Here is a 12,280-nt window from a genome sequence, read left to right on the forward strand (position 1 = left end):
AACATTGCTGTTCAAAGTGTAATACAGAGAAAAACAACTACATGACTGATTTCAATCTTTTGGTCTTACAGAGCCGCCGACCATCGAGCTAGACTTCCGTGATAAGATCATCATCCGTGTGGGGGAGAGCTGCCTGCTGCAAGGACGCTACACTGGCAAACCTGCTCCCTCCATCATGTGGTACCGAGAGGACGAGGAGCTGAAGGCCAACCAACACATCATGTTCAAGAACACGCTGACCACCATGTCGCTCGGCCTCATGAAGGCGAAGCGTGAGCACAGCGGCAGATATGTGGTTGTGGTGGAAAACAGCACTGGATCCAGGAAGGGACTCTGCAACATCACAGTTGTCGGTATGTAGGCGGGACTCTGGAGAAAAGTGGGGCTTATAAAAGCTAGTGTCATCAGAAAAAAGTCATAGAAATACACATGAAGATAAAGCAGCTGCAGCATCAGAATAGAACTGTGTCATCGGTTTCCATTCGTTGATCACAACATCACAGATTCATGTTTTCACGTTGACGTGGTCTCGTTGTCCCTGCAGACCGTCCGACTCCTCCTGTTGGCCCCGTGGTATTTGAGGAGGTGCACAGGGAGTATATGGTCATCTCCTGGAAACCTCCTCTGGACAGTGGCGGCGTTGCAGTCTCCAACTACATCATTGAGAAGAGAGACACCAACAGAGACACCTGGACCACAGTGACGTCTGCCACCACCAAGACCACATGCAAGGTTGGTCAAGACTCTGTCCCTGACCCACACAGACCAGTGGTGGGGGTCTGCTGTACTTGACAAGTTTACATGTCGTTGTGTTTTCCTCTCAGATCCCCAAGCTTACGGAGGGTAAAGAGTACATCATGAGAATCTCTGCTGAGAACATGTACGGCATCAGTGACCCTCTGGACTCTGAGGAGATGAGAGCCAAAGATCTCTTCAGTACGTTCTGCTCATAACCCGGACACACACTGATTTTTTTCTTCTTTCGGTCTTCCTTAACTGAATCTTAGGAAATACAGTTTTTGATTGGGTTGATTTATATTCATCACTATGCCAAAATTTAAGTTTTACTATGAGTAAATTCAAGAATATTTGTTCAAAATGATAGTGTAGTGGACATACTACATACTTGAATTGGAAATGGATCCTAAAAAGACCTGAGACCATGCGTTTTTTCTTCTGCAGGAGTCCCCGAGGCCCCTGAGATGCCAACCGTCAGGGAGGTCTACGGCACCAATGCTCTGGTGCTCTGGAACCGGCCTCGCGACGGCGGGAAGCCCATCACCAACTATATCCTCGAGAAGAAGGAGCCCGCTGCCAAGAGGTGGTCCAGAGCCACCAGAGACCCGCTGTACCCAGCCACCCAGTACCGAGTCCAGGACCTGATAGAGGGTTGCGAGTATGAGTTTAGGGTGATGGCTGAGAATGAGCTGGGAACCGGAGACCCCAGTATCCCCTCCAAACCCATCCTTGCCAAAGATCCCATTGGTCAGTTCAACGGACACTCATGCAGATTATATTTATTATTCATAATTGTGTCTCATGGGCTTTTTTTTATTTGCAAAATGCAATGCATTTAAAGTTTTGATTTATATAAGTACATACATCAAGTTAAGATAAAATATCACCATGTTGTTTTGCATTTTCTTTTATTATGTGATGTTTATATAGATTCAATGACAACCATATTAGCAAAAATAACCTAAGTGTCTTTCCTAGTGTTTACAATTACAGTGCATATAAAATACAATTCAGATATTTTTAAATCCTACTCAAATGCTGTCACCATACTACATTATAATAAATCCATCCATCCATCCATTTTCTACCGCTTATCCTATTATGATAAATATAAAACATAAAACAATAATACTCAACTTAAACAGCAACTGATCTCTTAAACATGTGATGACTCTAGCTTGTCTTCCAAAGGTTGGCATGTTTACTTTTTTAGATTGACCATTCATTTAGAGTCTGGGATCTGTTCTCCTCACAGTACGGCCCAGCCCTCCAGTGACCCCAGAGGCCTACGATAAGACCAAGGACTCTGTGAGCCTGAAGTGGAAGTTGCCCCGCCACGATGGGAAGGGCCGGATCTTCGGCTATCTCGTTGAGTACCAGAAGCCTGGTGCCGTGGAGTGGACTCCGGCCAACGAGACCCCGGAGCAGTGCCCCGACCTCCACTATGTGGCGACGGGCCTGGTCGACGGACAGGAATACAACTTTAGGATCTACACAGTCAACGCCGCGGGCAAATCTGACCCCGCCTATGTCAAACAGACCATCAAAGTCCATGACAGATTGGGTAAGAGCTTCATTTAGCACCTCTTTGTTTTTTATCTATTGCATGAAAACAGTTTTTTTCATAATCGGATTGAAGAAATTACAGGAAATCATCCTTAGAACTGTGAAATAACACTAACTTTACCATTTTACTTTCACTTTTTGCTGATTTGCTTTGATTTCCATTTCCCCCCCACAGAGGAACCAGAGTTGCTTCTGGACGCCAACATGGCACGCGACCACCTGGCCATGCTGGGCACCGACATCACCCTGAGCGCCACCATTAAAGGTGTACCAACGCCCACCGTCAGCTGGAAGAAGAACGACAGTGATGTTCCAACTCACATCACCGTTGCTGTCACCGCCACCGGCAGCAAAGTCTTCATCCCAAAGAGTGTCCGTGCAGACTCCGGAAACTACACCATCACTGTGGAGAACGCTGCAGGAAAGAAATCTGCAACCGTTGCCGTGCTTGTGTTGAGTACGTTATATTATCCACCGACACAAATGTGTGATTTTGATCTCGAACAAAACAAACAATTTGAATTCAGAATACTTTAAAATGTATTCTTTTATTTCCACCAGACAAGCCTTCTCCTCCCAGAGACCTGGCGATCTCCGAGGTGACCAGCGAGTCTGCCTACCTCACATGGAAGGCTCCAGAGGACAATGGTGGAGCCGTCATCTCCCACTACATCGTGCAGAAGAAGGACGTGGCCGCTGAGCAGTGGGTGCCCGTCTCTGCAGCCAATAAGAAGCTGAGTCTGATGGCCATGTACCTGATGGAAGGAATCCAGTACATGTTCAGGGTGGCTGCTGAGAACCAGTTTGGAAGGAGCGACTTTGTGGTGACCAAGACACCCATGAAAGCTCTCGATCCTCTCTGTGAGTAAAATTCACACATATATTGTCTATTACTTTGGATGAAATCATTTATAATTTTGTGTTAGTTGTCCCGATATATGTCCTAATTTAAAATCTAGCAATAATCAATAATAAATTGTTCCATCCTGGACACCTTCCAGATCCTCCTGGCCCACCCAAAAACCTGCACCACACTGATGCAGAAAAGACAGAGGTGTGGTTGGCATGGGAGTGGCCCGACCGCACCGGTGGAAGCGAAATCACCGGCTTCATCGTGGAGCACCAGGAAGAGGGCCAGACCGACTGGGTCACCTTCAAGACTGTCAGCAATGAGCATGCCCATGTCACCGGTCTGGTGGAGGGGAAGACTTACCGTTTCAGGGTCAAAGCTCAGAACGCCATCGGTGTGAGCCGCCCTGACACCAGTGTACCTGTCACCTGTCAGGAAAAGACATGTAGGAAACAGTATTATGTACCTTATTGAGTGGTTTGGTATTGCAAATGATGTTCCTGATCTCATTTACAGGCCTAAAAACATCCTAATATTGTTTCTCTTCAATTGTCTTTCAGTGCCACCAACTATTGAAGTTGATGTGAAACTCATTGAGGGTCTGGTGGTCAAAGCTGGTAGTGTTATTGCCCTTCCAGCCAAGATGACAGGCATCCCCATTCCTACTGCCAAATGGATGACTGATGGCAAGGAAATCATATCTGAGGGCCGCTATCACATTGACACTGCTGGATCCTCCACCATCCTCAGTATCCCTGAGTCCCAGAGGGGAGACAGCGGAGAGTACATCTTAACTGTGGCTAATTCTGTAGGCAGCAAGACCGCTGCCCTGCATGTTACAGTGCTGGATCTTCCAGGTCCACCCATCGGACCCATCAACATCTTGGATGTTACACCTGATCACATGATGATCCAATGGAGGGCACCCAAGGATGATGGTGGCACGCCCATCACCAACTACGTGGTGGAAAAGAAGGATGTGAAAAAGTCATGGGAGCCCTGGTCTGTTGTTAGCTCCGGTGGCATCAGTACAAAGGCCAAGGTGTCCAGGCTGGAGAAGGGCCGCGAGTACGTTGTCCGTGTCCGTGCAGAGAACAAGATTGGCATCGGCGCAGCGCTTGAGAGCCCTCCCACTATTGCCAAGCACATGTTCAACCCTCCTGGCCCACCAGGGCCACCAGAGTGCTCTGATATCACTGAAAATGCAGTGACAGTGGAATGGACCCTGCCTGACCATGATGGAGGCAGCCCCATCAGTGGATATGTGATTGAACGCAGAGAAATGACAGGAAAGTGGATCCGTGTCAACAAAACTCCTGTGCTGGACCTCAGATACAGAGTCTCAGGCCTGTTTGAAGGCAACAGCTATGAGTTCAGAGTGTTTGCTGAGAACGTTGCTGGTATCAGCGAGCCCTCTCTCACCTCTGATCCCATCAAGGCCACTCGTGCCATAACCAAACCTGGACCGCCTGGAAATCTCAAACTGAAGGACTGGAGCAAGTCTTATGCTGACATCTGCTGGACCAAGCCTACAAGAGATGGTGGCAGTCCTATCCTGGGCTATGTTGTTGAGGTCCAGAAGTCAGGCTCTGCGCAGTGGGACAGAATCAACAAGGACCTTATCAAGATGTGTGCCTACAGAGTGCCTGGCCTCATTGAAGGAATGGAGTACAGAATACGCATCAGAGCCACCAACAAAGTTGGAGACAGTGAACCCAGGGACCTGGCTGAAACTATCTTGGCAAAGGACATCCTGGTGCCCCCTGAGGTTGTTGTCGATGTGTCCTGCCGTGACTCTCTTACTGTCCGAGCCGGTCAGATCATTAGTTTGATCACCAGGGTAAAAGGCAGGCCAGACCCAGAGATCACTTGGACCAAGGATGCCAGAGCCTTATCCCGGGACAAGCGGCTTGAGATGAACAACAACTACCCTATGTGTGAACTTGTCATCAATGATGCAGTCAGGTCAGACTATGGCAAATATGCCATTCTCGCCAAGAACAGCAGTGGACAGGCACAGGCCACCATTATTGTCAATGTCTTGGACATACCAGGAGCATGTCAGAACCTGAAAGTGGCCTATGTGACCAAGAACTCTTGCATGGTTTCCTGGGAGAACCCTGAAGATAACGGAGGAACTGAGATCACTCAATACATTATTGAGTGCCGTCAGCCCAGCCAGAGAGGATGGACTGTGGTCTCCAATGACTGCACCAAGCGTTTGTTAAAGGCTCCTCTTACTGAAGGTTGTGAGTACTTCTTCCGTGTCTGTGCAGAGAACAAGATTGGTGCTGGTCCAACCACTGAGACCAAGACACCTGTACTGGCAGTTGATCCCATTGAAAAGCCTGGAGAACCCATTGACTTCCACATCTCTGAGATTGGCAAGACCTTCTGCTTCCTCAAGTGGAAGAAGCCAGACTATGATGGTGGTAGCCGTAACCTGGCTTATCATGTTGAGAAGAAACCAAAGGAGGCTGAGGATTGGGAGAGGCTTCACAAGGGTGCTATCAAGGAGACATACTTCATGGCTGACAGGTGCATTGAAAACCAGATCTACCAGTTCAGAGTTCAGACTAAGAATGAGGGAGGCGAGAGCAACTGGGTGACCACACCTGAAGTCCTGGTTAAGGAACAGCTTGTGGAGCCTGAAGTCAAAATTAAACTGGATGGAACACTTGTTGTCAAGGCAGGAGACTCCATTCCTATTGAGGCATCAGTGAAGGGCAAACCCCAGCCTGATGTCAAATGGACCAGAGATGAGAGCACAGATGAGATAAAGAAGGGCCCCAGGCTTCAGATTGAAACTGGTGCTGACTTCTCGAAGTTGTTGCTTACTGCCGCCAGGCGCACTGACAGTGGTAAATATGTTGTTACTGCCTCCAACAGTGCAGGAACCAGCTCTGCTCACGCTAAGGTCAATGTACTGGATAGACCTGGCCCTATCAGGGATCTCAAGGTGTCTGGTATCACCATCGACAGGTGCCATTTGGCCTGGGAAATCCCAGAGGATGATGGCGGCTGTGATATCTACAACTACATTATTGAGAAATGTGAAACCAAGAGGGGAGTCTGGTCAGTCCACTCCAATGCTGTTATCACCAATAAAGCTAACATCACCCGACTTATCGAGGGCAATGAGTATTTCTTCAGAGTTCGTGCTGAGAATAAGATGGGTCCTGGCCCTGCAGTGCAGAGTGAAGCCATTGTCGCTGGCACCCAGTTCAGTGTACCTGATGCTCCTGAGGCACCAGAGGTCACCAAGATTGCCAAAGAGGAGATGACAGTGCAATGGTCAGAGCCTGAGAGAGATGGTGGAAAGCCAATTACAGGTTATCTGTTAGAGAAGAGGGAAGAGCATGCCGTTAGGTGGTCTCCTGTCAACAAGGATCCCATCCCTACAACTCGTTTCACAGTTACTGGACTCCTGCCCCTCCACGACTACCAGTACAGAGTCAAGGCTGTCAATGAAATTGGAATTGGCAGCCCAAGCAAACCTTCACGTACCATCACCGCCAAGGACACAGTTGGTACTTAACTTAATGTTTTTATTGTTTTCATCTATTTGTTAACAAATATAACTCGTGGTGGGCAGGCTTTAAACAAATGGCTTCATCATCACACATCTTTATGTCTTTTTACAGAGCCTCCTGCCCCGCCTACAAACATGAAGGTCCTGGACAGCACCAAGTCTAGCGTCACCCTGGGCTGGACCAAGCCTGTATCAGATGGTGGGGCTCCCATCATTGGCTACGTCGTGGAGCTGAGGGTGCAGGGAAGCGCCAAGAAAGGAGACGATGGTTGGAAGAGGTGCAACGTGGCGGCTCAGCTGGTCGTGTGCGAGTTCGCTGTCACAAGTCTGGATGACAAGCTTGTATATGAATTCAGGGTGTCGGCTCAGAACCAGGTGGGCATGAGCCTGCCCTGTGGCCTGGAGGGTGGTGTGATCCCCAAGGAGATTCTTGGTGAGGCCTTCATTGAATTTCAGATGTTTTTTATGATAACTAGATGAGTTAATAATCCCACACAACATGACATGGGGAGGAACTGCAGATGAAGATGTGATCTGTACTTGCAACATCAAGCTGACACCTGCACTCTTGCTTCCAACAGAGGTACCAGAGATTGACTTAGACGCCAACCTGAAGCAGGGCCTGACGGTGAGAGCCGGCTGTCCCATCAGACTATGTGCCACCATCAGAGGCAGACCACCTCCCCAGGTCACATGGAGGAGGATGGGCATTGACAATGTGGTCAGGAAGGGAAAGGTCGACATCATTGACACCATGACATTCCTGGTCATCCCTGATAGCACCCGCAGTGACTCTGGCAAATACTGCCTGACACTACGGAGTCCTGCTGGAGAGAAGGCTGTGTTTGTCACCGTTAAGGTTCTGGGTATGTCCTGTTTCTCTTTTACTTACTTATACATACAAGTTTAACTATGTTGCAGTCATCCATCACAAAAAGTGCTTCTGTTAATCACAAAGCCATGTTTCAGATGAATCAAAACAAAATCCAAATGTCATGATCCATTTTTCCTGACAGACACTCCGGGACCTGTGACGTATCTGGAAGCTACCGACATTAAACAGACATCAGCTATGCTGTCCTGGAGTCCTCCAGAGTTGGATGGTGGTAGCGAAGTCACTCACTACATTGTTGAGAAGCGCGAGATAGACCGCAAGACGTGGGCAACTGTCAAGGCCGAAGTTGAGAAGGATAAGATTCCCTTCAAAGTCAGCGGTCTTATGCCAGGCTCTGAATACTACTTCAGAGTCACAGCCGTCAACGAGTATGGTTCTGGAGTTCCCAGGGTGTCACCCACTTCCTACCTGGCCTCTGATCCCATCAGTACGTATCATCCCTTAGTCACATAACGTCATACCAGAAGTCAGAGCTCAGCTCACAGCAATCTCTTTTCCTTGTCATCAGTCATTGGAACCACTTGAGCACACCTGTTTGATTTACTTTTTCAGGCAAGCCAGATCCTTGTGAGAAGATCGAGGTTCTGGAGATCACTAAGAACAGTGCCACAGTCGGCTGGGTGAAGCCCGCAAGGGATGGTGGTGCCAAGATTGATGGTTATGTCATTGAATACACTGAGGTCAAACCCCCTCCAGAGCCTCCAGCACCTGTGGAGGTTTGTTTTGTGATCAAACATTTTCTTTGATGGCTTCAATCAGTTGATGATTTACATTAAAAAGCTGTTTTCATATTATTCAGTATGAACTACAACCCTCAATTTCCCCAGGTTCCAGAGGGAGAGGGAACTACTGCGCCGCCTCCACCGCCTCCAGTGGTCAAGGAGGAAGAGGCAGAACCTGTAAAGGAAGTGTGGAACGCCTACACTACAGTGAAAAGTTTGACCATCAGCATCAGTGGCCTGAAGGAGGGAAAGAAGTACAAGTTCAGAGTGGCTGCTAAGAACATCATGGGACAGAGCTCGTTCACAGAGACCAGGGAGCCAACCGAGATCAAGGAACAGATGAGTAAGTTATTACACGTGATTAATAAGAGATCGTAATTTCCATTCATCTTATGATCAGACGTTTGAAATAAGAAGCAGTAACATAGCACAGAGATACATGAATGACACTATAAATGACCACCGTTTATTACTCAAACCTAATCTCAGCCTCCCTAAATAATGTCTCCAATCTAATGAGTAAAATTCCAAACCTGCAGTGGGGCCCAAGATTGTCATGCCAGAGACAGTGAGTGCCAGAGCCGGAGCCAAGCTCAGAGTGGAGGCGCTGATTTCTGGAAAACCCTCCCCAACCTGCAAGTGGATCCGTGGTGAGGATGCAGTGGTCCCGTCCAGCCGTCTGGCTGTGCACCAGTCTGGCAACCTCTGTGTCCTTATCATCAAAGACGTATCAAGGACTGATAGCGGAGAGTACAGCCTGGTGGCTGAGAACAGCTCTGCAAAGGTGGTCGAGTCCTTAAAGATTGTCATCAGAGGTGAGCCTGACCTAAAATAAGCTAATAGGATGAAAATGAAAACAACGTAGAAGATTCTTTATGTTTAAAGAATGTTCACACTTCTGTGTTTCAGACATCCCCGGTCCTCCTGAAGGCCCCGTGGTGATCAGCGACATTGACGCCGATGCCTGCTCCCTGTCTTGGAACAAACCACTGGAGGATGGAGGAAGCAATATCACCAACTATGTGGTGGAGAAATGTGATGTGACCAGAGGTGACTGGGTGACAGCTACCTCTTCTGGTCAGAAAACCAGTTGCAGGCTTGGGAAACTCATCCCCGGGAAGGAATATGGGTTCCGTATCCGTGCTGAGAACCGCTTTGGGGTGTCAGACCCTGTTCAGTCCGACAGGATGGTTGCAAAGTTCCCCTTCGGTAAGTTTAACTTACACATGCCACTGGGTGCAATCCTTGATCAGTTTCAGATGTAAGCTTCGGTCTACAGTTGGCAGGTTCTATCATAACAGAATATTTGTTTTTGTCACCAGATGTTCCTAGTGAGCCCCTCAACTGTCGCATCAACAAGACCAACAAGGACTGTATGTTCGTGGCCTGGGATAAGCCAGAGAGCGACGGTGGAAGTCCCATCACAGGATACTACATCGAGCGCAAGGAGAGGAACAGCCTGCTGTGGGTGAAGGCCAATGACACCGTCGTACGCACCACTGAGTACCCTTGTGCTAGCCTCATCGAGGGCCTGGAGTACACTTTCAGAGTGTCCGCCATCAACCGTGCTGGCCAGGGCAAACCAAGCAAAAAGACCGACTTTGTGACAGCTAGAACACCTGTTGGTATGTTTGTCGCCTACGTAACAACACCTACACAACAAGCTTTATTTCATTCATTTCATCTTGTTTCCTTAATTATGACGCATGTTTGTTTCTGTGTGTCACAGACACTCCAGGGAAACCTGAGGTCCTGGATGTCACCAAGAACTCCGTCACTCTGGTTTGGGCCCGACCCAAGAACGACGGTGGCAGCAAGATCATTGGCTACTATGTTGAAGCCGTGCGGTTGCCAGGAGACATCTGGATACGTTGCAACACCAGCAGCCAGAATGTCCCGAGGGAGGAGTATACAGTGACTGGTCTGGAGAGAGACCTGCAGTACCAGTTCAGAGTCATTGCCAAAACTGCTGTCAACATAAGCAAACCCTCCGAGCCCTCGGACCCTGTCTTGGTCTGTGCCGAGAATGGTGAGAGGTTTTGACTGTACACTTTTACTTATGCCCAGGCTGATAAACCAGCAATCAAAAACTCTCTCACAGGTCATGACACTTCTTTATCTCATCTTTACAAACACAGTTCCTCCGAGGGTGGAGCTCAATGCCAAGATGCAGAAAGGTTTGAAGGTGAAGGCTGGAGCCACAATCCTCTTAGAGGCTGAGGTGTTCGGTAAGCCAATGCCCAGAGTGACGTGGAAGAGAGCCGATGACAGCCTCAAATCAGCTGAAGGCCAGATCATCAGCCACCAGAAGAATCGCTTCCAGCTGGAGATGACGGCAGTCACCAAGGAGCACACAGGAACCTACACCATCCTGGCTCAGAACGCTAGTGGCTCCAAAACCGGCGAAATCCAGGTTGACGTCCTGGGTGAGCTTCTTTTTTTTTTTTTTACAGAGTTGGACTTCCAGCTTTCCAGCTTTCAAGTATTTCAGTCCAGTAGCACCATTCCCATTAATGCATGATGTGCGCACAGCTTCACCATCAACATACTAATGCAAATTATATTCCATCATCTCTCGTTTTTTCAGATGTGCCTGGTCCTCCTGCCAGTGCCAAATATGTTGAGGTGTTTGCCACCAGTATCAAGGTTTCCTGGGAGCCTCCTCTGAAGGACGGCGGCGCTCCCATCAGCAACTACATTGTGGACAAGCGTGAGACCAGCAGAGCCAACTGGGCCCAGGTCTCTGCCAAAATCAAAGGCAGCATCCTTGAGTTCAATGTGGAGAAGCTGATTGAGGGTCACGAGTATCAGTTCCGAATCCGTGCTGAGAACACATGGGGCGTTGGAGACCCCTTCACCACCAACCCTGTCATCGCTAAGAACCCATTCAGTGAGTCAGCGTTTCCTCTGGGTGTTGCATAACAAATTCAATGGTAGTGACACATGTTAGCAATCAGTGTAACATAAACTAGATCAACATCAAGTTAGCTTACTGTCACATTGCAGACATTACATCAAAATGAGTCCAGATTTGGTTGTCTAATGACCTAAAACCTCAACTCTGTCACTTGCAGCTGTGCCTGGCCCTTGCGAGGCCCCAGTGATCACCAACGTGACCAAGGATCGTATGACTGTGAGCTGGAAGGAGCCTGCCGATGATGGAAAGTCCCCCATCCTGGGCTACCTGCTGGAAAAGAAAGAGACCAGGGATCTTGACTGGATGAAGATGAACAGGAAACCCATGACAGAGAGGAGCCAGGACATTATAGGCCTCACAGAGGGAGCCGAGTATATGTTCAGAGTCAGTGCCGCCAACATGGCGGGGCTTGGCAAACCCAGCGAGCCCTCCGCTAGCACCACTGCACAGAATCCAATCAGTAAGTCCCATAATCTCAGGAAAACCTTTTCTTACATAACCATTATATGTACTGTAAACGAACCTGTGTAACTGTGCTCTTTCCAAGCTCCTCCTGGCCCCGTTCTGAACCCGAGTGTGACTGACACTACCAACAGCACCATCAGCCTCACGTGGACTGCCCCCGCCAACAATGGTGGAAGCCCCGTCATTGGATACTTGGTGGAGTGCAAGAGGACTGACACTTCAGACTGGGTCCGCTGCAACGTCCCCAGGAACCTGCAGGAGACCAGCTACGTCATCCAGAACCTCATACACAAGGCCGAGTACCAGTGTCGTATCACTGCTGTCAACAGGGTCGGCTTCAGCGAGCCAGTTGAAGTACCCGGCAAGCATGTGGTCAAGGATATCATGAGTATGTATGATTCAAATTAGCTTGAACTGCATTCATTTTCAAGTAGAGGAAAGTGGCAAATTAAGTCAAACACATTACGCAACAGACTGCTTGTTCCGCCACAGTTTCATGATGAGCTCTATGTATTACTACTCTATGTGGGAGGAGCTTCTCCCCAGCAGAACATTTCCCCGTAGACCGGCTATAATCTCTTGTCTTGGAAAGTCC

At 48.6% G+C, this 12,280-nt stretch overlaps 1 protein-coding gene across 2 annotated transcripts in view; it reads left to right on the forward strand.

Annotated features, from left to right (window-relative positions):
* The window catches only part of ttn.1 (titin, tandem duplicate 1), a 168,373-nt gene that overhangs the window by 104,104 nt on the left and 51,989 nt on the right, over positions 1-12,280 (forward strand). For both annotated transcript variants that reach the window (XM_084022712.1, XM_084022713.1), the window contains 22 exons: positions 72-353; positions 545-732; positions 825-936; positions 1,183-1,485; positions 1,994-2,302; positions 2,480-2,761; positions 2,866-3,165; positions 3,306-3,599; positions 3,715-6,684; positions 6,799-7,119; positions 7,268-7,552; positions 7,703-8,008; positions 8,134-8,297; positions 8,409-8,646; positions 8,843-9,118; positions 9,213-9,512; positions 9,626-9,928; positions 10,033-10,332; positions 10,442-10,729; positions 10,891-11,193; positions 11,378-11,680; positions 11,768-12,073. In XM_084022712.1, the coding sequence (XP_083878838.1) occupies positions 72-353; positions 545-732; positions 825-936; positions 1,183-1,485; positions 1,994-2,302; positions 2,480-2,761; positions 2,866-3,165; positions 3,306-3,599; positions 3,715-6,684; positions 6,799-7,119; positions 7,268-7,552; positions 7,703-8,008; positions 8,134-8,297; positions 8,409-8,646; positions 8,843-9,118; positions 9,213-9,512; positions 9,626-9,928; positions 10,033-10,332; positions 10,442-10,729; positions 10,891-11,193; positions 11,378-11,680; positions 11,768-12,073 (8,733 nt within the window). The remainder of the gene's footprint in view (positions 1-71; positions 354-544; positions 733-824; positions 937-1,182; positions 1,486-1,993; positions 2,303-2,479; positions 2,762-2,865; positions 3,166-3,305; positions 3,600-3,714; positions 6,685-6,798; positions 7,120-7,267; positions 7,553-7,702; positions 8,009-8,133; positions 8,298-8,408; positions 8,647-8,842; positions 9,119-9,212; positions 9,513-9,625; positions 9,929-10,032; positions 10,333-10,441; positions 10,730-10,890; positions 11,194-11,377; positions 11,681-11,767; positions 12,074-12,280) is intronic.

Source organism: Eutrigla gurnardus, assembly GCF_963514095.1.
Source record: "Eutrigla gurnardus genome assembly, chromosome: 12".
In the NCBI taxonomy this organism is placed as follows: Eukaryota; Metazoa; Chordata; class Actinopteri; order Perciformes; family Triglidae; genus Eutrigla; species Eutrigla gurnardus.